This window comes from Anarhichas minor, unplaced genomic scaffold, assembly GCF_050575085.1.
Source record: "Anarhichas minor isolate MPS153535 unplaced genomic scaffold, ASM5057508v1 ptg000055l, whole genome shotgun sequence".
Lineage (NCBI taxonomy): Eukaryota > Metazoa > Chordata > Actinopteri > Perciformes > Anarhichadidae > Anarhichas > Anarhichas minor.
Window position 1 is genome coordinate 5268708 of NW_027466501.1, and position 24738 is coordinate 5293445.

Consider the following 24738-nt stretch of genomic DNA (forward strand, 5'->3'; position numbering starts at 1 on the left):
GTCACAGATACGAGGTGAGTCAGCTGTTTCTTTCGGCTTGGCGTTTGTTTTTAATTACTTGCTGACGTGTTTGGTGATTAAAGTTTAAATAATTAAAATATGAAACGAAAGTAACTATTGTGATACCATCAACAAGTGTTTGGTTTGGTCAAAGGATATTTAGTTAGTGTGGCTTTTAAAACGACTGCTCGAGACTTTCTTTCAGCATAATAATTCAAAGCTGAATTATTAAATCCTGCCTTGCCTAACTTCCTAGTCTGGTAATATGAATCTTGACCCAAGCCACAGCAGAAGTGACTCATGAACCTGCACAAAGGGATATTTAATGCAGGGAGTGCAAACAGGCTTTCGTGATGTTTATGCTGGTCTTCACACATTTCTGCTGCATCACCTTTCATCCTGAAGAGGCTCAGCTGTTCAGTGGCTGCTATAAATGAAGTGTCACTGGGTTGACAGCTGACTCTAATGAAGCAGTCGGCTTGCTACCAGCAGCATCTTTCTTCTGTTTACCGTCCCTTACCTTCCAGTGTGGAGCTCAACATGGTGCAGCTTTCTCCTCCCGCTACTGTGAGTGTCAGCCCTCCATCCGAGTGCTCGGAAGAGGAGCGGGAAAGACGGGAGAGCCTGGTGATGGCTGATGGCCTCAAGGTGTGCTCACCCAGTGGTCTGAGCGCCCTGCAGCTCAGCCTGGAGACCTCCACTATCTACTATGGCTATGACTATGACTCCTACATAGAAGATGGTCTCATCTGCCTCAAACACAAAGTCCGCAATTTGGAGAAGAAGAAGGTAGGATGGTTATAGGTCAGAGTAAATTCCAGTTAATGGGTTTTAAAATGGATACATGGAGGCAGGCACATGTTTTTGTTACAGCTGAGACTTGAAGACTACAAGAAGAGGCTGAATCGGGGTGAGAAACTTAACAAGGATCAGATGGTAAGACCAGGCTGTGTATTGGCCACCACGAAGATGATCTTGTATCTTTTGTGTTTGTCGTTTGTTCTTAAGGTTTTTCTCTTTGTTTTCCAGGAGGCTGTAGAAAAGTACGAGGAGGTGCTACATAATCTGGCGTTTGCACGAGAGCTGCACAAGAGCCTGGATGTCTTGACTCAGACTGTAAGTCTTTGGCAATAGTGCTTCTTTTCATTGTTGTTGGGCTGTAGTGACATGTCTGTATAGTTGGAGCCAGTAAAGGCTAGATATGATTCAAAATCCTGCCTCTTCTCAATAATCACTTGTTTCTTTGAAGCATCAGATGTCGATGAGCTAACAAACCAAAGTGTATCCGTACTACTCGTGGTTCATAGGCAGCACGTCATGGATGACAAAGACCGGAGTAGTTAAACATCTGCAGTCACATGTTTTTGGAATGCAGCATGTTTTCTTTATCTCTTTGCGTCTGCTGGTTTTCTTGATCCAGTACGTGTCAAATGAAACTAATGAATTTCACTTTTTAGTAAAAGACTCTGCTTGGCTTTCTTTAACTCTGTAGTGTTGAGTCGCTCTCTAATTGGGGGTACATGTTACGTCCGTTGATATATTTACTGATTTAAGAGAAGACGTACAATAAAACCAGACAGAGGTTTTGTACACAACACAAGCTCCCCCTGTAAATGTAATGGTTTCGTCCCAAAACCATGTGATCACTATAACTGGATGCAATTTCTCTGTGGTGGCCATTTTTAATAGATTCTGATGAGTGCTTATTTTCTTTTCTTATTTTATCTCTAATCGTGCAGTGTCAGGCAGAATATTAATTGACCAACAACTATGTCGGGTATGTTGTTGTTTACAATTCTTCCTGATTCTAATTCAAATACCTGTTCAAATGTAAGATGAACCTGATGAGCAGAAAGCCGTGTGTTAAGCATGCTCGGCCTACCATTGACATTATGGGATAAAATGGGGGAGATTGTCAACTAGGCTGCTTAGATTGGGGCCAACCCCTGAATAACAAAGTTGAAGTAACCTTACTGGGATCACTGGAAAATATCCCTTTCCTTAAAATATCAAATATTTGTTAAAATGTAAGCTTTGCAGTAGTGGCTATTTTGAGAAAGGACATTACTTTATTATATGAAATGTACCCCAAATTACCGAGAGTTATTTTAGTTCTTCTGCTGAGACTCTTTGGTTGCTAATATATTAAATATCAGCAGAAGTGAATATGTTGGCACCATGTAGAGCAGCTACTTGCTGTCTATGAAGGGAAGCAGGTGGGGAGAGATGGACGTCTGGTCCATTCCTTTCTCCGTCTATGATATTGTTCCTCGCTTGTAGCCTCCAACTGAGCTTTATGGGTGTGCATTTGAGCCATGCCATCCTCTTCTCCCGTTGTCCCGCTCTCTGTGCAGAGCTCCAGGCCCTAGCTTCATAGCTGATGCACAGATGATGGGGGCGACCGTGGCTCACTGGGTTAAGAGGGTTGTCTGGTAACCGCAAGTGTCCCTGAGCAAGACACTGAACCCCTACGGCTCCCCGGGCGCCCGTCGTAGGCAGCCCGCTGCTCCCTGATACAGGGATGGGTCAAATGCAGAGACGAATGTCCCCCATACTGGGATAAATATAGTATAAAAAAAAAAGACAGGAGTACTTGTTGGATGTGAGAAAGCTAATAATCCTATTCTTTTACACATTGATACAAAAGTGCTTTTCAATTATAAATGTATTGTTTTGCTAGGATTCATTGATTAAAGACTATTGTTCTAGCCCAACATTTTCTACTTTTAAAACTGGTTCTAGTCGTCTTTAAAACTTGATGTGCAACAACATCCAGCAGTTAAGAAGGGACTCACATTGAATTGGTCCCGATTGAGTTTCAGACAACTTATTTATGCAATGTTTTCTGCTGCTTGATTCATCCTGCCACTGCAGTTGCTGAGAGCCCAGAAGAAGGCAATGAGGAAGGAGCAGGTGGTGAAGGAGGAGACGGAGAGGAGGCGTCTGAGCACCGTGCTGCAGATCCAGCACCTCCTCCACTGCATGCAGCAGGAGCACGTCAGGAGAGACCTGCTGGCTGGACACAACCAGGCGCCACGCATTGCAGCCCAACAGCAGCAGAGCCTGAGTCAGCTTGCTGCCCTGCTGGGGGTCAAGAGGGATAACGGACTGAGGTGATTGGCAACATATCTACACAGACAAAGAGAGCTAGAGGGTGCAATGATGAGTGTTTTTTACCGGTAGTACACAGCGACTATAATATTGGATGAGAGGATCCGGTAAACGATCCACTGACCCACACTCAACAGGAGAAGAGATTTCTGGACACTGTCTTAGCGTTCTGTGCCAAAGTCATTGGTACATTGGCATTTCAGTACAATCCCAGTTTACTCTCATCCAGCCCACAACACCCACCCATGCTGCTCATTTAGCTGTTGAATGATTGCTGACGAAACAATTGTGGTTCTGGTTGTTTGTAGAATCATCTTAAAAGGCTTCAAGCTCAGCCTAAAGGTAAATGACAAAGCAACATTTGCACTGCACTGATCTCTCATTACTGCCAATTTCTGCTTGCATTGACTGACTTGTAACTGTCAACGGAGAGGAATGGAGGGGAGCTGGTGATTCTGTCAGTTTATTTTCAATGGTTCTTTTAAAGCAAATGGTACAATTTCTGCAATCTAATTCAAATTATTGTGATGAAGTTTTTGTTTGACTAACTTAAAGCAACACGTCTTTACTTATATTTAATTTGATATACTTCTGTGTAAAAAAAACACGACAAAATGGCAACATGATAATAACGTATAGCTAAATGGACTTGTATAACACCTTTTCTATTCTTCCGACTACTCCAAGCACTTTTACGCTACATGTCATTCAGCCATTCACACCCGTGTTGCCGGACCCATCGACATGACTGGAGGAGCCGAGGATTGAACCATGATCATCTGATTTGAGAGATGACCCACTCTACCTTCTTAGCCACAGTTGCCCCACAAAATATGTAGTACAGTGTTTCTGCACATTATGTAGAAACTCCCATGTCCTTAACAACGGAGCATATGCTTTGCTGCTCCACAGCAGAGTTCAGGTTGACGCTCAGAGCTTCTTGTCACACATGGTTTCTTGGCTCATTGATGACCTCGCCTGTCTATCTTCACTGTGTTAAAGTTTAGAGGAGCAGATGGAGCAAGCGGCTCTGGCCTATTTGGACCTGCTAGAGGGGACAGACAAGCCAGTGGCTGGATCTACATGTGAGTATAAAAGCACATAGATATCTGAGCTTTGTTTGCTGAGCCCCTCAGTCATTTTGTTACTGACCAGTTATATCAAAATGACACTTAATATCATTTGGATATTACAGGTTAGTTCGATTTTTGGTGATGCTGCTCACCGCTGTTTTTCAAAGGTAGATGCAAATGTAGTAATCCTCCTGGTTGTAGGAGCTCAGCCCGACACAGAGCAGAGGAAATGCTCGCTCCAGCGTGATAATAAATGACGCTAAAACATTAAAGTACAAATTAAAAACCATGTTTTGACTTGGACGTCCTTTGAAAAAAATGTTCAAATCAGAATTGTTGAGGTCAGATATTCTAGAGCACTGATTCAAATAATCCAATTGACCAAAGATGCACAAAGAAAAAGAAAGCTCTGCGTTTTCACCAATATTCCTCAAGGGGGCGTCTTTTGAAATTTATTTTGGCTTTCAGATATTTCTGCTTACTTGTAAGATTAAATTGAATGTATAAAGTATAGAATGGGATTCATTTAACAGCTTTTCTTTTAGTTGCTGTTTATATCTATTATATTTTATTAGCATATATAATGTACACGCTTTTGTTTTGTCCATCAACTTTGCCTCAATGATGCTGCTCAAAAAGCCAGAGCAGAGCAGGGTTTAGGCTATTAAACAATAACCTTTAACGTTCCAGCTATATAGAACAACTTCCACACACGCATGTGTTTTTAAATGGCCATATACAACACGAATGCTATTTCAGCGGTGTGATCCTGAGACGGTGGTTAACTCTGTAATTCTCTGTTTCTCAGTCTGGCTATGAGCTTGTTCACTTAAAAGGTGTAGTGTTGGTGGAATATTACCAAACGCAAACATGGACGGCTCTACTGTCAGCAGAGCGGTGTAGGCTATTTTATAAATAAAGAGAACTAACTTCTGTGTTTGTCTAGATAGATACTTTATTCATCCCCACGGGGAAATCTGTTATAAGCAGCTACAGCTGCCAAATGCAGGAAGAACGGCTGCAAAAGATCTGAATGTGTGACTGTGTTGTGTAAACTAATACGTTTCTAACATCACTGCTGCATCTAGAGCATGATTACGTTACTATATTAAAGAAATGCGTTGCTTAGATGCATGTGATGCCTTGCTAACCCCAAATCCTGCCTCATGGTAAAGGCCTCGGTTATGATCAACTCACTGTAGTCGGCCTGCTCTTTGTTTGGGATGAAGGGGAAGCTATGTTTTATTAAAACTTAGACCAGAGCGTAGAGAATCAAACTACCCATTATGTACCTGCCAAATGGAATGAGATTTCACAATACTGTGACAGTGTTTAACGTTGGTCCAGTGATGCAACAGACGAGCGTTCAGATTCTCATGGAATGTACAAACGAGACAACTTGATTTGGAGGGAATGTGAACTGTTCAATGACCTAAACTGCCTCTAAATGTCTTGACAGTTTACAGACCAAAGAAAGACAGGTTATTTGCTTGTTTACAACCTGACTGCTACGATATATCGGCATCTAGCAGTAATTACTATTATGATTATTACCACTGATGCACCCAATGGCTCAAGCTACAGAAATGAAAACCAACTTATAATAACTCCTTGTTTTGCTTGAGGGTCCTCTGACTTTTTTAATTGACTCATCTTTTCAGTTAAGCTTTTCAAAGAAGAGCTCAACAGGCTGTTGACCTGCAAGTACTTCAGTCGTCTTCCATGTCCACCCAACAAGCCTCCAGAGGTGTTGCTGAGGTCAAACGGCCACAGCAGTAAGATGATCGTGCTTACATGTATTGTGTGTCTGCGCACTGGTGGCTTTAAGTGGTGGTATGAAGTTTAATATGTTACTGAAACCACTCTATAGCTAGTCTGACTTGTGAATTTGTTTTTATTTTTTGCTTCTGTCAGCCCCATCAAAAGCAAAAGAAGTTTCTAAGGAGGTAAGACTGATATCCAATTAATTTTTTATTTGATCAAATCTGTATTTCAGTGCAGTACGTTTTGACTGTCGGCAAACCCCAAACTGATGCTCTGTTGGTGATATGGCAGTTTGTTAGCAGACTGTACCAGAGTGATACGGAGACTCTTCCTACTCGGAACTGGAAGGCAGACTTCCAGAGAACAAGGGAGCAGGAGCCTCCTGACTGCTGGGATATAGAGTTTTCCGATAGACCTGGTTCACCCCAAGCTACAGTCCACAAACCCTGGAGAGGAGCTGCCACTTTTATCCCCAAGGTCCCAGTCACCACCAAGAAACAATGTGTTGACTCCAAACAGGTGAGATGTCAACAGCCCCTCTATTATAGGTGTCACTGGTTTGTCTTAAGAAGTTAAATGCATCTCGTTTTTCCACCAACATGTATGCATTTTGCATAGCTTGATGGATTTTGACATCAAACTGTGCTGCTATAAGTTGTTACTTTAAGTTTTTTTTTAAATGCCTAAGTAATGGATAAAAAAATATAGTCGAGCTAATCGAGAGACATGGTATTGTCTGGTTTACATGCTTTGTAAGTGACTTTTTTGCTGTGTCATCACTATTCATATCTATACACAATGCATTTTATGATGAAATTGTTTACTAGAGCACACTGGTGGAAGAGGTACTAAGTTAACGTAGTGCCAGTGTAAAAGTTCTGCATCAAGTATACCTAAAGTACAAAAAGCAAAAGTTCACGTTATTTAGACTGGCCCATTTCAGTAAAATATATCATTGGACTCTACCTATTGATGCATACACTTTAATGTTGCAGCAGGTAAAGGTGGAGCTTACTCTGTATACTACTCAATCATAGTTTATTTATATTCTGTATTAAGAATCTGAATATGCAGAGTATGAAGTTGCATGCAATGAAAATGATCAAGTTGAGTAAAAGTGCTACTTGAGTATTCTAGATGCACTTAGTTAGTCCACCACTGATGGAAAGAATTGTTAACTAGAGCACAAAGTTCTTCATAGATCTAGCCTTGAATGCACCAGATTGATGCATTTTACTTTGATGAATGCATAGATTGGAATTTTTTACATTTCAAATGCATGTGTTCACATCCTGTAGGTTTGATTTTCTCAAGAGTGCAAAGTTTAAGTTATTTAAGCATTTGTCACAGCAACAAACTACCTTTTTGAAACGAGAGGAAATCTCAAAACGGTCTTCAAAAGTTCAATGGAACTCAAGTCCGACTTGAGTTTAAGGCTTAACTGTTTGTTTTTCTAAGCTGCATGTTTTTATGTCCGTGACTATTGGATAACTACTTTATTTAAATTGGTCCAGTATTGAGGTATATTGTTGTTTAACGGGCTGCAGTGTAATCATAATGGGTAGTTGTGCTCTTTTAATTTCCGTTCACTAAAAGTGTTTGACGGGCTCAGATGATGTATATGACGAGATCAACAGAAAGGACCTTCTGTTGATCTCGTCTGTTAGTTTTGTGTCTCGCGCGTTCTGAAATGTCTTGTCACACACTATTGAAATGGGCTTAATATTCAGCCAGGACATTGGAAATCTTATGACACGAAGCTTTTTAGTTAAACTATGAAAGCACTGGTGTCCCGTGGCACTCCTTTCTTAAACCCTCAATTCATCTGTTGTCTTCCAGTCATGACACAATAACGGAGAGCAAAAAGTAACGTACGCGTTTTTTCTTCTTTTCAATAATTGTGTCATTTATAAAAGCTTGTCAGTGTCACAAACATCCACTTTTAGTGGATCACACTGCAGCATGTTTAGCGGCTGCCGGCTGAAGCAGTGTCCCTCACTACTGGACCAATTTCTATATTGTCCCTTTTCGTCATTGCAAACGCAAAACGTGGGAAAATGGGCTCCGGGTTGAGAACTGCAGAAATTAACTTTTTAGCTACTACTGTTTGTCAGAATTGATGCCTCTGTATACTGTAAATTCATAAATTTTATGTCTAAAGGCAAAAGTGTCTCTGCCGTTTTTGAGGTCAACACCATGAATAGTATACCAATTTGTACGATTCATAGTGGAGACGACAGAGATGCATACTGTATGTGTGGAGGTATTAAAGTGAAACTATAAAACTTCCTTTTCATTTTTTAACATCAATGTGATAAATGGACTTGCATCTGTATAGTGCCATCTAGTCTTCCGACCACTCAAAGAGCTTCACACTACTTGTTCACACACGGCGGGGCTGCCATGCAAGATGCCACCTGCCCATCAGTACCCAAAACCCATTCACATTCACGCACATTTATACACGCATGCACAGATTTGGGGAGCAATTTGGGGTTTTGTCTTGCCCAAAGAAACTTCTGCTCCTTTAGTCGGCATGTCTGTCTGGAGGAGCCAGGGACCGATTTTGATTGGAAGATAACAGCTCTACGTTGTGCCATTGTCATTTGTTTTGTGAACCAAATGGCTCATCAGTGCGTAACCGAGCCAGGCTTTTGGTCAAAGCAATTGGTCAGGCTTGTATATTTACTTATCGGACGCATAGGCGTATATGTCAGGCAACAATTAATAAGATGTTTGAGGTCATTAAATAAAACGGTATCTCCATTAGTTCAACAGGAAGCACTGACGAGAATATGTTGCAATTATGTCCTCAGTATTTCATACATTTGTTATAATTGTGATACCCAAATTTAAGAGGCTATACAAACATTTTTTTATTAAAAGACATGCATATTTATATTGAGCTTTCAAATTATGACTGGCTGCGTAAAGTGGGTATTCGGTTGTCTGTGTCAGGAACTTTTTCTGAAACTGTTGTCTTCCCACAACAAATGCACTAGATTGGTGCACTAAGACTATAGGTTGTATTGTTCAGTAATTCTCCAGGTTGAACTCATGAGGAGGAAGAGATAGAAATGGTCTGTCTTTTCTTTTTCTTTATTGCAAACTGGACAGCCGTTGTGATTTGTAAGTGTCTGTAATTGTGCAGAATGTTATTGTTCAACAATGGTGCCCACACAATAATTCATACTTGTTTTCCCAGAGAAAAGAAACTCGGGTCAAAAGCAAGAAACCTGCCAAATTGGTGAGTACAAAACATTTAGTTTAAAATGTACAGATGGCTCTCTGTAAACAATTTGCAAATATTCTTCTTCTTCCAGGCAGTTCTCGTGGGTATACCTGTGGAGGTTTTCGGCTCTCCACATGCCTTACCCAAAGACCCTGTCCTGAGGAAGCATCACCTCGAGGAGCTAATGACGAAGATCCATGGCTCCTTCAGTTTTATGCAGGTGGAGTTTGACTGTTTGCATACCCGTGATCTTATTAACCACCCACTACAAGATGAAACTATGGTTTGAATAGTTACTCTACTTTGCTAGTATTGAAGATGGTTGAAGGTTTAGATGTTATGTCTGGTTTTAGGACTCTCTTCTGGATGGAGATGTCTCCCCTACTAACGACCATCCTAGACTGAAGAGACGGCCGTCTGGATCTCCATCGCCTCAGGGTAACTTGGAACTAGTCAACAAGCTTTGTAGTTATGATCGCAGCACAGGTCCACTCTCAAATCTTTCTGGAGCTTTAAACCATATCACATGGTCTTCATCAGTTACAGTTTACTCTTCATGGAAATGGAATTTTTTAATAGCGATCCACCTGCAACGGGTCGAAAGTTGAGATCCATGATAAATGATCAAACCGATCAGCTGAGGAAGAATATGAGCACGTATCACGAAAGAAACTTAAACGTTCAGTCTGGCTCTCTTGGGGTTATCTGGCTTCACTGAACATCGGCTCTCCTGGATACCAGTATCACTAAACTAGTTATCAACTGGTTCTGTCTAATTTTTCCACTCCAGCTACAAGCATGTCATGTCGGAAGAGCAGAGCTCCTAATTACAAGCGATATCGGTACCATGAACACTTCATGAGATGAAACGGGGAAACAGGCATATTTAGTTATAGCTACAGCAAGAAGCGATGTTGAACAAGGTGCAATGTTAACCATTTAAACGCATAATTTCTAGTATTTCTACAGCTTCTTACTCTATTCTAAACATACTATAGACGTACATCTGTAGCCTTACTTTAGTGTTCATCAGACAAAGCAAAAATACTATGATTACTAATGAGTTTGCAGTTCACAAAGTTGAAAGTTCCTGCTGCTCGAGGGGAGAAGAACGGTAGTTAATGAGGTCTATCTGACAGAAATGTTTCTCTATAATCATGGGAACTAATTCAGAATGTGTTAACTTTTCCTTTCTAAAAAGACAACAGAATGCATAGTTCTAGCAGAGTTAAAAAGCTTTCGTGCTTTTTTTGACAACTGGCTGTAGATGGCAGCCGTTTGGACTGAAAACGACTGAGTCCAATGTGCCAAAGGATGTTTAAAGCCACATGTACGATTTTCGGAGAAGCTCTGCCCGTGTGCTTTCGGCGGACATGTAAACCAATTGGGCTGTTCAGACAATGCGCTGTGGCCAGTTTGGTGAGAGAACTCACTGATAATCTACTATAAACAATATAAATGATGTTATATATATATATGATATAAATGATCATATCCATTCCATACTTCCTCCCCTCTATACCTGCTGTTCGCTGGGAGTTGGATTGCCTTGATAACGCTCCCACATGATCCTATTTTCAAATCCATGCACAATTTATTAGAAATAGTCTCGTGTCACTGCTGTTTGCTCTTTGTTTCGACAAAACTGACAAATACGCAACAAGCAGGCAGACAAGCAGACGGACGGAGAAAGATTAGCTCTATAGAAAATAGCAGAGGAGCAGAATTTATGTTGACCAGGCTACTGCTTGCGCATTGATTGACATGGCATTAAAAAAAACACACAAAACAAAACATTTTAATGTTTTTTTTTTTTAAACTTTCCAGTAAAAACGCTTGTATAGCCCTCCATTTCAATAATTACCTTAAAGCAGTCTTTCTCACACTCTGATGCCTCTCGACAAAAATAACTGGAGAATGCACAAACTTACTCCTTTGAAGAACTTGTCCTGTGATGTTCCCCTTTTGTGCTTTAGTCGAAGCGCTGCCGACTCACATTGACCATGAGACTGTAGCAACTGACGCTTTACACTCATTCAATTGCCACATGTCCATTTTCTCACACGGTGAAAAACTAATTTATGACGGATACGATTAACCTGCAACACAACAAGCTCAGATGTTGCTGACTTGGTCAAAATTTAAAATGGAGCATCTTAATCTTTTTAGATGTCCATCCTATATGGCCTACGAATCAGCTGTAATCGCTTCTCTCTACAAAGAGCGTTTTTATCTCTTTACCTCATCAAGTAGATGGTTGTTACAAGCTCTATTTTTGTGAATTCAGTGGCAAGGCCACATCCCAGTCCTTGAGAGAGCTGTTGCATCACAACTCGAGTCCCACCTCAATCTCCATAATCTCTACGAACCCTTCCAATCCGGCTTCTGTTCAAAACACAGCACAGAAACCGCCCTACTGAAAATCACAAATGATATACTTCTCTCTGCTGACTCTGGATTCCTCTCCATCCTCATCCTCCTTGACCTCAGCGCCGCCTTCGACACTATCAACCACTCCATCCTCCTCTCATGTCTCCAGTACTCCCTTGGCATAACTGGCACTGCCCTCTCCTGGTTCACCTCATATCTCTCAGACTGACATCAATCCATTGCAATAAACAACTGTAAATCCTCCACCCCAGTCACCCACGGTGTCCCCCATGGTTCCGTGCTTGGCACCCTCCTCCATCATTTACATCCTTCCCCTTGGACAAATCATCCGTCGTCATGGTCTCAACTTCCACTGCTACGCTGACGACACCCAACTCTACTTCTCCTCCAAGACCGTCACCCACTCCACTCTCACCACCTGTCTCACTGATATAAAATCATGGATGCAACAGAACTTTCTCAAACTCAACTGCAATAAATCTGAAATACTCATCGGCCCTAACTCCCTCACCTGTTCAGCCCAGCCCTTCTCCCTCAACATTGATGGCTCCATCGTCGCCCCCTCCACCCAGGTCCGCAACCTCGGTATCATCCTCGACCCCACCCTCTCTTTTCTACCCCACGCCAACCACATCACCAAAACTGCCTTCTTTCACCTCAGGAACATTGCACGCCTCCGACCCTCCCTGTCCTCTGCCACCACCGAAATTCTCATCCATGCCCTCATAACCTCCAGACTCGACTACTGCAACAGCATCCTCTACGGTTCTCCCAACAAAATCATCAACAAACTCCAATATGTTCAGAACTCTGCCGCTCGACTGCTCACTTCCACCCGCCACTATGATCACATCACCCCGGTCCTTCGCAACCTCCACTGGCTCCCGGTCAAATACAGAATAGACTTCAAAATACTACTCACCACCTACAAAGCCCTAACAAACCTGGCCCCTCCCTACCTGTCAGACCTCCTCCCCCTCCACGCCCCAACTCGTTGCCTCAGGTCCGCCGGTGCAAACATTCTGAAGACCATAAGGACCAAGTGCCGGACCCGGGGTGACAGGGCCTTCTCAGCTGCTGCACCTCCCCTCTGGAATGCCCTCCCCATCCACATCTGTGAGGCTCCCTCCCTATCATCATTCAAACAAGCCCTCAAAACCCACCTCTTCAAACTCTCCTTCACCTGCTAACCCTGCACCCTACCCTCCACTACATGACTTATTCAGCACAGCTTCTCCAGTTATTCATTTTTTGTTTTTTGTATTTTTTTTGTTTGTTTGTTCTGGTTGTCTCTGCCTTGTAAAGCGTCTTTGGGTATTTTGAAAAGCGCTATAGAAAATTGATTTATTATTGTTATTAGTTAGGCGCACCCTTTCCAGTCTTTAGGAGCGTTCCAAACACACTTTGGGTAATTTCAACCACTTCCTCTGGATAAAATCATAAAATGTACCCATGTTTTTTGTTTTGTTTTTTTCACGCTACTAGTATAGCCATATAAAAGACAAATAGCCCATAAGACTTATAAGAGTATATTCCATCAGACGTAAAACATTTTTTTCTTTTTTATCCATCTGAAATAAATTTAATATTTTATTTCCGAGTGTTTTCTTTAAAACCCAGAATGTAATATGGCACTAAGTGCCTTTGGTTTTGCCAGATCATTTTATTAAAATTATTTTTCTATTAAGGAAAGTTGATTTAAAGAGACCAGTCTTATTTTTTTCTTTTCTATACTTCCTACTTATTACTTACTACTACTTCCTACTTATTACTTATTACTAAGATAATAGATAGCTGTAGCCCTAAAATGATAGACATTTGGTCTCAGAAACGCACTAAGAAAAAGACTGCTAGCTAGACATGGCTTAATATGGACGTTATTGTGCAGACTGAGTATGTTGGCATACCTAGTATTTACCTGAGTGTTTAGCTGAAAGCACGGCTGGCCTATGTACAACCTCATGGAGCTGCAAGCATGGCTGGACGTAGTCCTGTTCAGACCTCTCACCAAAACACCAATGTATTTGGATGAAAAGCACTGAATACAAACATATTTTGCTTACAATAAACTTCCACAGGGTGCTGGGTATGGACAGCAAATGCACTTGAGCAGTGAAATTCATATGAAAATGTTACCTTTGTAATGTCTTGATCTTTATTTTAAACTCCCAACTAACCAGGTCAAACAGACTTGAGAAGCCCTGTTGCTGTCCTGCCCAAAGCAATGCATGTAAGATGTCAGAACTTTCTATCTGTGATAAGTCTGTTGTGATCAAAAATTGAAATCACTTGGACTTGTCATCACCTCATCCTCATCTCCCACTTAGTCCACCCCACTGCCTACCAGGCTTCTGGAGCGCAAAGCCAGTCTGACAATTGAGGATCGGTGCCTGGAGATCTGTGACCTGGAGCTTTCCTCAACAGACTTACCTCATGTAAGTATGTTGCAGCTTAGAGTTTTGTGCCACTTCTATGTGGTAGTCAATGCTTTTAATGTTACTTTTAACCTTTTCTTGGTGTTCCACAGATCCCAGTAACTGAGTCAAGGAAGCCGTCCCCCTGTAATGGGGTGACATCTTGCACCTCCAGCCCTCCTCAGGGGCAAACTTTCTCTACACCCCCCACCAGGCGAACTCTGACATCTGCCCATTTTCAGAACATCCAACCAGTAAGTATTAGCAAAAGTATGCATCATTCAGGCCCAAGCACCAACTAGCGGTTGGTGAGGATCCTGTTGAAACTGAATAAATGATTAGGGCCAGAGTCGGCGAGGCCCTATTATAATTCATTGTATATTTTTACTGCCATCAGTGTGTGAATGGGTCATTGTTAACGTGTAGTGGTAAAGCCCTTTTTAATGGTCGGAAGACTAGAAAAGCGCTATACAAGTAGTCTATTTACCAAAAGGCTGCTGTTGTCTGGATATGTTTTGACATTCAATCCTGGTGCCTTGGTTTTACACCTGGTATTACAAAGCACCTTATATCAATTCTTGAACTTCGTTAAATCTCAATGTGTAAATTAGGTAAATGGAGCTGGCAGACTGGTCATGGACCTGATGCATCCCAGGTCAAGGGAAGCAATGCCGGATACTGCTGGGATTGTGTGACAGCCAAAGGCCTCTTTTCAGGAGCCTTAGTCATTACTTTCAAAGTATATAGGTGGTTTGAGCTTGTAGAGAAATGTCCTAGTGCTTGTTTGGCTACCCTACTTTGACACATGACCCTTGTCTTGTACACCATAGCTGCCCCTGGAGAATCTCTCAAGCAATGCTGCTGCATGGGCTTTTGGGTGTTTTTTTTTTCCTTCATCAGATAAGGATTGCATGTACCCAGTAGAAATGGGGTTTTCTGGTGTAGCTTGCTGGTCTTCCGTTTGGTTGGATGGTGAACTTGCACACTTGCTTCTCATTGGTATTTTGCAAGACTGAGTCTTTGTTGGCTAGATAACACTCCCGGGCTATGTTCAAATCCGTTGCTCCAGTCCAAAAGGTGGTGGTAATACACCTGAAGCTGTTTGGTAATGGCTAAGAATTGCCCACCGAATAATAACCTTTGCAAATGCAGGGATCACTCTCAATCAAATTTCAGTCGGTATCTATTACTGCTTTGTTGCATTTACACTGTTTTGATATGGGTTCGCTATCTGATCTGCCCAAGACACATTAGGTGTAAATGGTGCTAGGCACTGATGTAAATGGACTGTACTTGTATAGCACTTTTAGTCTTCAGACCACTCAAAGCACTTTAACACTGTCATTCATACACTGATGGTAGGGGGCTACCATGCAAGGCACCACCTGCCCATCAGGACTCTAACAAACAACCACTGTGCCTGCGGTGTGTGAATAAGTGTCTTGCCCAAGTACACATCAACATGGACTAGCGTAGCGTCCGTGTAAATGGAAATTCTTTCAATCATCAAAGGGACGCCTAGTTTGCTTTTTACCTAAAGTAAAGTTACAGCAAGACAAACCTCAACAGTTGATTTGCCTGTCCTCATTAAATAAGAGTTTTTGAAGTCCATACCTGAGAGGAAATGCAAAATAGCCACTGTAGTAGTAGATAATTTGTTCTTACCCCACTAGAACAAATCAAATGTCACTCAAGATGCATTCTGCTGTGAGATTTGAACAATAGTCTGTCTTAGTTTCTTTGATGTACATTTTCTTCTCACTGTAGGTCTTCAAGGCGACTGCCTCCTTACCTCAGAATGGGGACTTAAATTACAAACCAGACTCTGCTGTTTTTGATAAGGCCAGGTACAGCACTGCCAGTACCCAAACGCCACCTGAGTTTGCTCCCTCAGAAGACGAACCACAGCTGGGTATGTTGATCAAATGAATTGTTCCAAAAATCTTAAAAAGCATGGACTGAATGGTCAACAGCCTATTGTGTCAGACCCATTTTGTGCTGCTTCACCTTTCTAGAGTACCAGTCGGATTATACGATTGGTAATGGTGGACCGATCTTCCTGTCCCCTGGCCAGTCATGTGAAAGCGTAGGTCATCCCAGCCAGTCGTACTACACCAGAGGACCAGTGAGAGGTATGGCACATGGCAGCAAGGGACTGGCACAACCCTTTCGCTCTTCTGGTTGGCTTCGAGGTATCTATCCTCAGCTTTCCTTTTCCACCCCTGCGTTTCCTGTCTCTACTTTTGCTAGATATCCTATCAAGATCCGGTGTTGTAGGGTAGCTTTGTCACATCCTGGCTGAAGCTTGGGCTCAAATGAATCTGACTGGGGTAGTTATGAAGCTCATCACTGATTTCTACTCCTTAGGAGGATCCTACACCCCCCAGACTGATCTAAGAGACTCTGGCCCTCTCCTCTATGCTGCTAGGGTAAGTAAATTGCTATGTTCTCTATTTAGTGGTCTTATTGGCTCTGTGACTGAGGCAGTACTATGACTATTATATGAAGTTGATTTTCTTTGAACTGAGCTTCAATTTTACATCAAAGTTGAGTTGGCTGTTGGTAAATTGTCTCACACCCAAGAACATGTCTAAAGCTCCCTTGAAGATAAGCTAAGACATTTTTTTTCCTTGTCTTCACTCCTACACTTCTCTTTCAGTACATATTAGGATCTACAAACGATTACAACTAGAACAGATACGCATGTTAAGCAATTTGTCCAATTATTTTACAGGGTACTTAATTGAGATATTTGATTAGCTTCCAGAGTCAAAAAAATTGGGCGACTGATTAGTGAAACACTTAAAAACACAAATGCACAACATAATGATGCATTGTCTTGAGTGGAAATTACCTTGTGAAACATACCCGTGTCGCTTGATCAGAGAAAACATACACCAAGAGCTGAGAATTCCTACCTGTAATAATGACCTTAAACGCACTAAATGAATTGCTGAGATCCAGAGTGTGACATGGCTTCATACTTACTTGTTGACAGGGACTTAAATGATGAGACATGTCCCAGGTTAGCCACATTTATTCGGAAGATGAAATAAAGGCAAATGGTAAAATTATTACCAAAATTGTCTGATGTACACGTAGATCACAGTTCACATTTCAGCTTCAACTGACTGCAATTGTGCGCACAATGTTCTTATATAGTGAGAGATTATAAATATAATTAATTCGATTTAGATGATCAAACGGGTTGAACCATCAATTTAGCCATAATTTCCATTTTTTGGTCATTGGTGCATGAGGGCCTATTCTTGTCGTTTGGGCCATCGTTGATAATTGAGCAGATTTATCATAAAAAAGCTATATCTTTAAACTAGAGAAACCATGTCCAGGTCAACCGATTTTAAAAGAAAAAAATATATATTCCGTCCAGATGGGACATTTTCGGTGGGTGCGATCTGCTTTGCGATCTGCTTTGCGATCTGCTTTGTCCTGCTCCAAACTACCGTTATTATGTTGGCCTTTTAAAAATCTTAAATCAATCGACCTCTAACTAGTACGTTATGTAATTTGGCATGTTACAGACAACCAAGAAATGTATATGCTTGCAAGCTGCCTTGTGTTAAAAGTCCTGTTGAAGTTCTTTGTGTTTTTTTCAGGACTCTGGATATCAACACAGCTATAGACGCGGAGGAGGAAGGCATAACTTTAGTGGTAAGAACATATTCTAACTGATACAAAAGGTCTTCCCTGAGGGATAGATCACCGTTTTAAACACCTGCTTTAGTTCATCACTAAAGGACGCTTGTTGGAAGGGATGGGTATAAGAATTTAGTTGATACTGTTATGATAACTATACTGTTACGTTTTTAAATGTAGAGATTCTGTAAAACCTCAACTTGCACAATAATGTATCCAGGCACACTAAATGTAGTAAGTCAGTAACTTAAGATGAGTGTTATAACTACAAAAGAGACTAGAACAAATGCAAACAACACGTATTAATAGTGAAGAGTCAATTTGTGAAGGGTTCACAAATGACCTGAATTTATTACGCTGTGGTAGATTAAACATACAGGATATATCCAAAATACAAGGATTAACTAGCAGATCACATTGATGTGCAATCATATTTCTGTTTAGGTTAAGGCAGGATTTTACCAAATGATAGGCCTAATTAAGTCTTGATCCACAGCTTATGATTGTTTCTTAGCATGAGTATATAAGTTGTATAAATTTGAAAAGCATCAAATGGAAAACTAACGGATCCTCATAAGATGAGAAATGGGGGTAATAAGAACTAGACGGCTGAGCCCTTACCGGGGTCTGATACTTTAGAAATGTATTTGAATATCAAGATTGACCGACATGGCAAAGTAAGAGTCCACCACTGACCTGGCATTCAAGTTAACATTTCATGGTTCAAGTGTTTATGAAATTCTGTGTGCAGTGATGACGTAAAACATTTGTAATGTTTGTGTATTTGATAGAGCACATTTCTATGCATTTAGAAATGGGTTGGTTCAGATGGAGGTTATGTTCCCACCTCTGACAAACTTACTCAGCTGCTGACCAAAATACCCAAGACCTCAGTTTTTTTAGTAAATTCTGGGATAGATTCCTTTGTTCACGTCCAAGTGTACTAAGTGGAAAACGGTCTGATTCAAGCAGACTAAACAATGCAGGTTTTGCAAACGACAGAGTTTACTGAACATGCTTGTTTTTCCTTTGACTCTGCAGCACCCTGGAGTGACTCTTCCCAGGTGAGCACACCAGACCGAGAGGGGGCTTTTACAATTGTGGACTCTGGTCATGGGGATTCTTTGTCGGTCTCCACCATGGAGGTCCCTCTGACTCCCCATGGCCACCATCACGCCCTGCTTCCCATGCAACTCCACCCGCTCTCCCAGCCGCTTAGAGTGGCCTTCAACGCTTCTCGCACTGCCAACTTCGCCCCTGGAAACCTGGATCAGCCCATCGTGTTTGACCAGCTGCACAGCAACCTAGGGGAGATGTACGACACCCACATCGGCCGCTTCACCTGTCCTGTCAATGGAACCTATGTCTTCATCTTCCACATCCTGAAGCTCGCCATCAACGTGCCCCTCTACATTAACCTCATGCGCAACGAAGAGGTGATGGTGTCTGCGTATGCCAACGATGGAGCCCCAGATCATGAGACGGCCAGCAATCATGCCATCCTTCCTCTCTTCCAAGGAGACCAGGTTTGGATCCGATTGCATCGCGGTGCTATCTATGGCAGCACCTGGAAGTACAGCACTTTTTCTGGCTTCCTGCTGTACCAGGATTGAACTTTACTCTCTTCTTCCATTACTAAGTGGTGATTCAACTTACATTTCAGTATTGTGGAAATGGGGATCGTGACTACTTGACAAAAAACAAATGTATTTGATTCCCCATGAATGTTTTGTTCTTCATGGTGGTGCTCCCACCAACTGTGATATTGGTACAACTGATGATGTGTCTTCTTGTTGTAAATCAACTGATAGCAAATCACCTGTTCAATTCACTGATTTTGGTGAGAATTCTAAAGCAATGTTTTTGCCTTGTTTTCTGAATGCTTTGGATGACTGACCAGATGTTGAATCGCTAATGAACTGCATTTATCTAATGAATTATTACTGACTCATCAGCATCTCACTTGTTGCTGGGCTCCCATGTATTCATGATCACCTTGCAGCATGTGAAGCTGAGAAAGTAAGGATTGTGTTCTTGGTGGTGGGTATGGTGTTGAACACTTAAGGCAAAGCACTGGATTACTGTTGAGATGGAGGTGGTCCCTTGATGTGCTTGAATAAAAAAAATAGATGACAATGCAGTGATGTTGGTGCTTAATCTTGCTTTTACAATTACAGATGGGTGTTTTATTTAAATTAGACATGCATCTGCACAACACATTTTCTTAGCTTTCCAAGCACTTTAGGCCTTTCATCCTTTGACTGGGCTGCACAGCTAAAAGATGAATCCTCAATTTGAATTATTACGCAAAGTTCCAAATTGCAATATCAACAAATAATCATTGCTCAACATGATAATGGGTCTTAGTTTCTGGCCTATAACCTAAACTGCACACTACTGAACTGTGTACACACTAACCCTTACAAGTACTGGGTGGATGAATTACTGTTTGCTTGCCATAGAATTGATCACCTAAATGAATAATGGGAAAAGTTCTAACACCAGAGGTTCTTTCTTCTGCTCATGTCTGTAAATGGAGGGGATAAAACACGAGAACTATCTTTAAATATAACCTCTAGTACAACCTTAACTATGACCACGGTAATAAACATACTAAATTTACACACTACCGAAAATGTCAAGAATCAAACTTTGTAAAGGTAGAATTTATGGCAGAGCTATTAAATTGAATTCCATTGGATTGTACGGTCTACTTTAGGGGCCTCTGAGTGTACATGTTGGTGTGATTGAGGTCATGGCAACTGAGCCATCTCCATGAGAACTCAGCAAATAACTTCATTTGCTGTTGAAGATCATGAAGTTCTGGAAAAAGCTGGAAAGTGGACACTGACCGTTTTGTCTTGATTGACATTTTCAGTCGTGATTGAAGACACAGCCTTTTTGATGCAAAGTGGCATTCTGAAATAAAATAATTATTTAAAGTGATATTGACAATTGAAAAACTGCTGTAATGCAATAAAGTCAATGATCCGGTTTTTGAGGATATATTGCATTATTTCACAATGTAATGGTTGTATTTGTGATGTATCCATATGAGTATTTTCATGTCTGTTTAACACTTCGCTCTACATAGACTCTCCATAGACCCTCTATAGACACTGTATAGACTCCATAGGCTCTCTATAGACTCTCCATAGACTCTTCATAGACTCTGTATAGACTGCATAGACTCTCTATAGACCCTGTATAGACTCTGCATAGACTCTTCATAGACTCTGCATAGACTCTGCATAGACTCTGCATAGACTCTCTATAGACTCTTCATAGACTCTCTATAGACTCTCTATAGACTGCATAGACTCTCCATAGACTCTGCATAGACCCTCCATAGACTCTCTATAGACTCTGCATACTCTCCATAGACTACATAGACTCTCCATATACTCTTCATAGACTCTATAGACCCTCCATAGACTCTGTATAGACTCTGCATAGACTTTGCATCGACTATAGACTCTGCATAGACCCTCTATAGACTGCATAGACTCTCTATAGACTCTTCATAGACTCTATAGACCCTCCATAGACTCTGTATAGACTCTGCATAGACTTTGCATGGACTATCTATAGACTCTGCATAGACCCTCTATAGACTGCATAGACCCTCCATAGACTGCATAGACCCTCTATAGACTCTGCATATACCCTCTATAGACTCTGCATACTCTCCATAGACTGCATAGACTCTGCAGACTCTATAGACTGCATAGACTCTCCATAGACTGCATACTCTGCATAGACTCTCCATAGACTGCATAGACTCTCCATAGACTCTCTATAGACTCTGCATAGACTCTGCATAGACTCTATAGACTCTGCATATACTGTATAGACTCTCCATATACTCTTCATAGACTCTCTATAGACCCTCCATAGACTCTGTATAGACTCTGCATAGACTATAGACTCTGCATAGACCCTCTATAGACTGCATAGACTCTCTATATACTCTGCATAGACTCTCTATAGACTCTGCATATACTCTCCATAGACTCTGCATGGACTCTATAGACTCTGCATAGACTCTCCATATACTCTTCATAGACTCTCTATAGACCCTCCATAGACTCTGTATAGACTCTGTATATACTTTGCATAGACTATCTATAGACTCTGCATAGACCCTCTATAGACTGCATAGACTCTATAGACTGCATATACTCTCCATAGACTGCATACTATCCATAGCCTCTGCATAGACTCTCTATAGACTCTGCATAGACTCTGCATAGACTCTATAGACTCTCTATAGACTCTGCATAGACTCTATAGACTCTCCATATACTCTTCATAGACTCTCTATAGACCCTCCATAGACTCTGTATAGACTCTGCATAGACTTTGCATAGACTATCTATAGACTCTGCATAGACCCTCTATAGACTGCATAGACTCTCTATAGACTCTCCATATACTCTTCATAGACTCTCTATAGACCCTCCATAGACTCTGTATAGACTCTGTATAGACTTTGCATAGACTATCTATAGACTCTGCATAGACCCTCTATAGACTGCATACTCTCTATAGACTGCATAGACTCTCTATAGACTGCATATACTCTCCATAAACTGCATACTCTCCATAGACTCTGCATAGACTCTCTATAGACTCTGCATAGACTCTATAGACTCTGCATAGACTCTATAGACTCTCCATATACTCTTCATAGACTCTCTATAGACCCTCCATAGACTCTGTATAGACTCTGCATAGACTTTGCATAGACTATCTATAGACTCTGCATAGACCCTCTATAGACTGCATAGACTCTCTATAGACTCTCCATATACTCTTCATAGACTCTCTATAGACCCTCCATAGACTCTGTATAGACTCTGCATAGACTATCTATAGACTCTGCATAGACCCTCTATAGACTGCATAGACTCTCTATAGACTCTGCATATACTCTCCATAGACTCTGCATAGACTCTATAGACCCTGCATAGACTGCATAGACTCTATAGACTCTCCATATACTCTTCATAGACTCTATAGACCCTCCATAGACTCTGCATAGACTGCATAGACTCTGCATAGACCCTCCATAGACTGCATATACCCTCCATAGACTCTGCATTGACTCTCTATAGACTGCATAGACTCTCCATAGACTCTGCATAGACTCTGCATAGACTCTCCATAGACTCTGCATATACCCTCCATATACTCTGCATGTACTCTCCATAGACTCTGCATAGACCCTCCATAGACTCTGCATAGACCCTCCATAGACTCTGCATATACCCTCCATATACTCTGCATAGACTCTCCATAGACTCTGCATAGACCCTCCATAGACTCTGCATATACCCTCCATAGACTCTGCATATACCCTCCATATACTCTGCATAGACTCTCCATAGACTCTGCATAGACCCTCCATAGACTCTGCATATACCCTCCATAGACTCTGCATATACCCTCCATATACTCTGCATAGACTCTCCAGAGCAGAGACGGGTAGTTGTGATCACAGCCTGTGATGGAACACACAGAGCAGCTGGAGTGATCTGAGCTTTGTCTGGCGCCAGCAGCACCAGCAGCGCCAGCACTCCGGGTGGCAGCAAAACACAACGCAGCCCTGTGTCGACCATGGTGTGACACAAGAGGAGGAAAACCGTAAATTGTCTGTTTACTTTGCTTTACGTGCACCGACAGCTTGTTGTCGGTAAAACGGGGCAGGGCCACCGTTCTCCGTCAAGCTAACCTCAATGAAAAGAAACGCGAGTGTGCCTTCACAGTAAACTTACCGTCGCCGCTCTGAAGACATTTGTTGATTTATTTTGAATGCTGTGACCGGGACGTGTATCCGTAACTCTGAGATCTGACCGTGTTTGGCCACAGCTGCAGATCCGTAACGCTCGGCTGAATGTAAGGCAGAGACGCTATCCGACGGTACATGTGCGCGATAATACAACGCAGAAGGAACCGTGCAATTGATCACATATGGATCCCAACCGGATCATCCAGGCTCTGAAAGGGACTATCGAGCCTAGTCTGAGGATAGCTGCGGAGAATGAACTCAACCAGGTGTGTGAGCTAAAGTAGTTTCTTTTTCTTTCGTTTGTTTTCTCAGAGGAGCATTGCATCTTAGAGGCATCACCGGCAGTTTGGCCCAGAAACGATGCCGGTGTTTGTGGAGGATGGAAGGCCGTGTGTTGGTGAGTGGGCTCGGCTTCGGCCTGGTGATTCTCCAACCCTGGTTTGGCAGTTGATAGCAGGCCTGGGATCAGTAGTTTGACAAAACTATTCCCCACACTGACTCCGGCAGCTGCATGAAGAGCAGCTCGGTCAGATGTGAACCACCAGGAGCTGTTGTGGCTCCAAACTTTGTCACGTCAACGCTGGACTCCACAGAAACATATTAAACTGTGTGTCCGGTGGTGGTGATGGAAATGATCATGGCTCTTAAATAATTGATGAAAGAAATGTGATGTTTTTATAAATAATGTGAATTTACAGCATCATAATTGACCTGATGTGATGTGATACCCATGCAGACCGTGCTTATAGACTCATCTACACACACTTCACAGAGCAGTTCATTTCTATCCCACCCTCAGTAATTATGCATGTTTTGCCATAAGTCATTCAACTGGTCTCTTCTTTTTGTATTTTGTTATTATTCAATAACACATGATGGTCTAAAAGTGGTTGACGAAGAGTTTACAATATTCCTTCAGGTTGTGGAAAATATTTGGAGTAGCCTAGTTGTATTTAATCATTTATATTTTTTTCAGTGCCTGCAAATAATGAAATTGAATGACACCAAATACGGTAAAACTTCATCTTTTAAAACCAAAAAACCCAAGTTTACCTTTGCTTTACATGCACACGACATGATAACATTATCCATGCATCGTATCGTCTGCAATGCAGGTGTGTCTCTAGCTCCTCAAAATTCACTATCATTTCTGTATAAAATGTGTTAACTCAGCATTTGAGGATGAACCCAGTGTGGTTCCTTCCTGCCCAGACTCTGCTGGGTTCAGCTTCTCTATCTGTTCATTCTTAATGGAAGACGCTACCATTCAAATGATCCTCTGCATTACTATAAGACTTTGACTTT

General features: G+C 41.7%; 2 protein-coding genes across 2 annotated transcripts in view; both read left to right on the forward strand.

Annotated features, from left to right (window-relative positions):
• Positions 1 to 540: 540 nt before the first annotated feature.
• On the forward strand, positions 541 to 19936 carry caprin2 (caprin family member 2). The gene is made up of 19 exons (XM_076076110.1): positions 541 to 789; positions 874 to 936; positions 1030 to 1116; positions 2875 to 3113; positions 4114 to 4196; positions 5846 to 5959; positions 6099 to 6109; positions 6261 to 6467; positions 9154 to 9195; positions 9272 to 9400; positions 9534 to 9618; positions 13752 to 13801; positions 13899 to 14006; positions 14099 to 14239; positions 15828 to 15897; positions 16001 to 16117; positions 16356 to 16414; positions 17603 to 17657; positions 18684 to 19936. The coding sequence occupies exons 1-19, from the start codon at positions 541 to 543 to the stop codon at positions 19253 to 19255; spliced, it is 2481 nt and encodes an 826-aa protein (XP_075932225.1). The 3' UTR covers positions 19256 to 19936.
• Positions 19937 to 23317: 3381 nt separating this feature from the next.
• Positions 23318 to 24738, forward strand: part of ipo8 (importin 8) — a 61520-nt gene continuing 60099 nt past the window's right edge. The window contains exon 1 of the mRNA XM_076076173.1: positions 23318 to 23699. Within this exon, the coding sequence (XP_075932288.1) occupies positions 23616 to 23699 (84 nt within the window). The 5' untranslated portion in view covers positions 23318 to 23615. The remainder of the gene's footprint in view (positions 23700 to 24738) is intronic.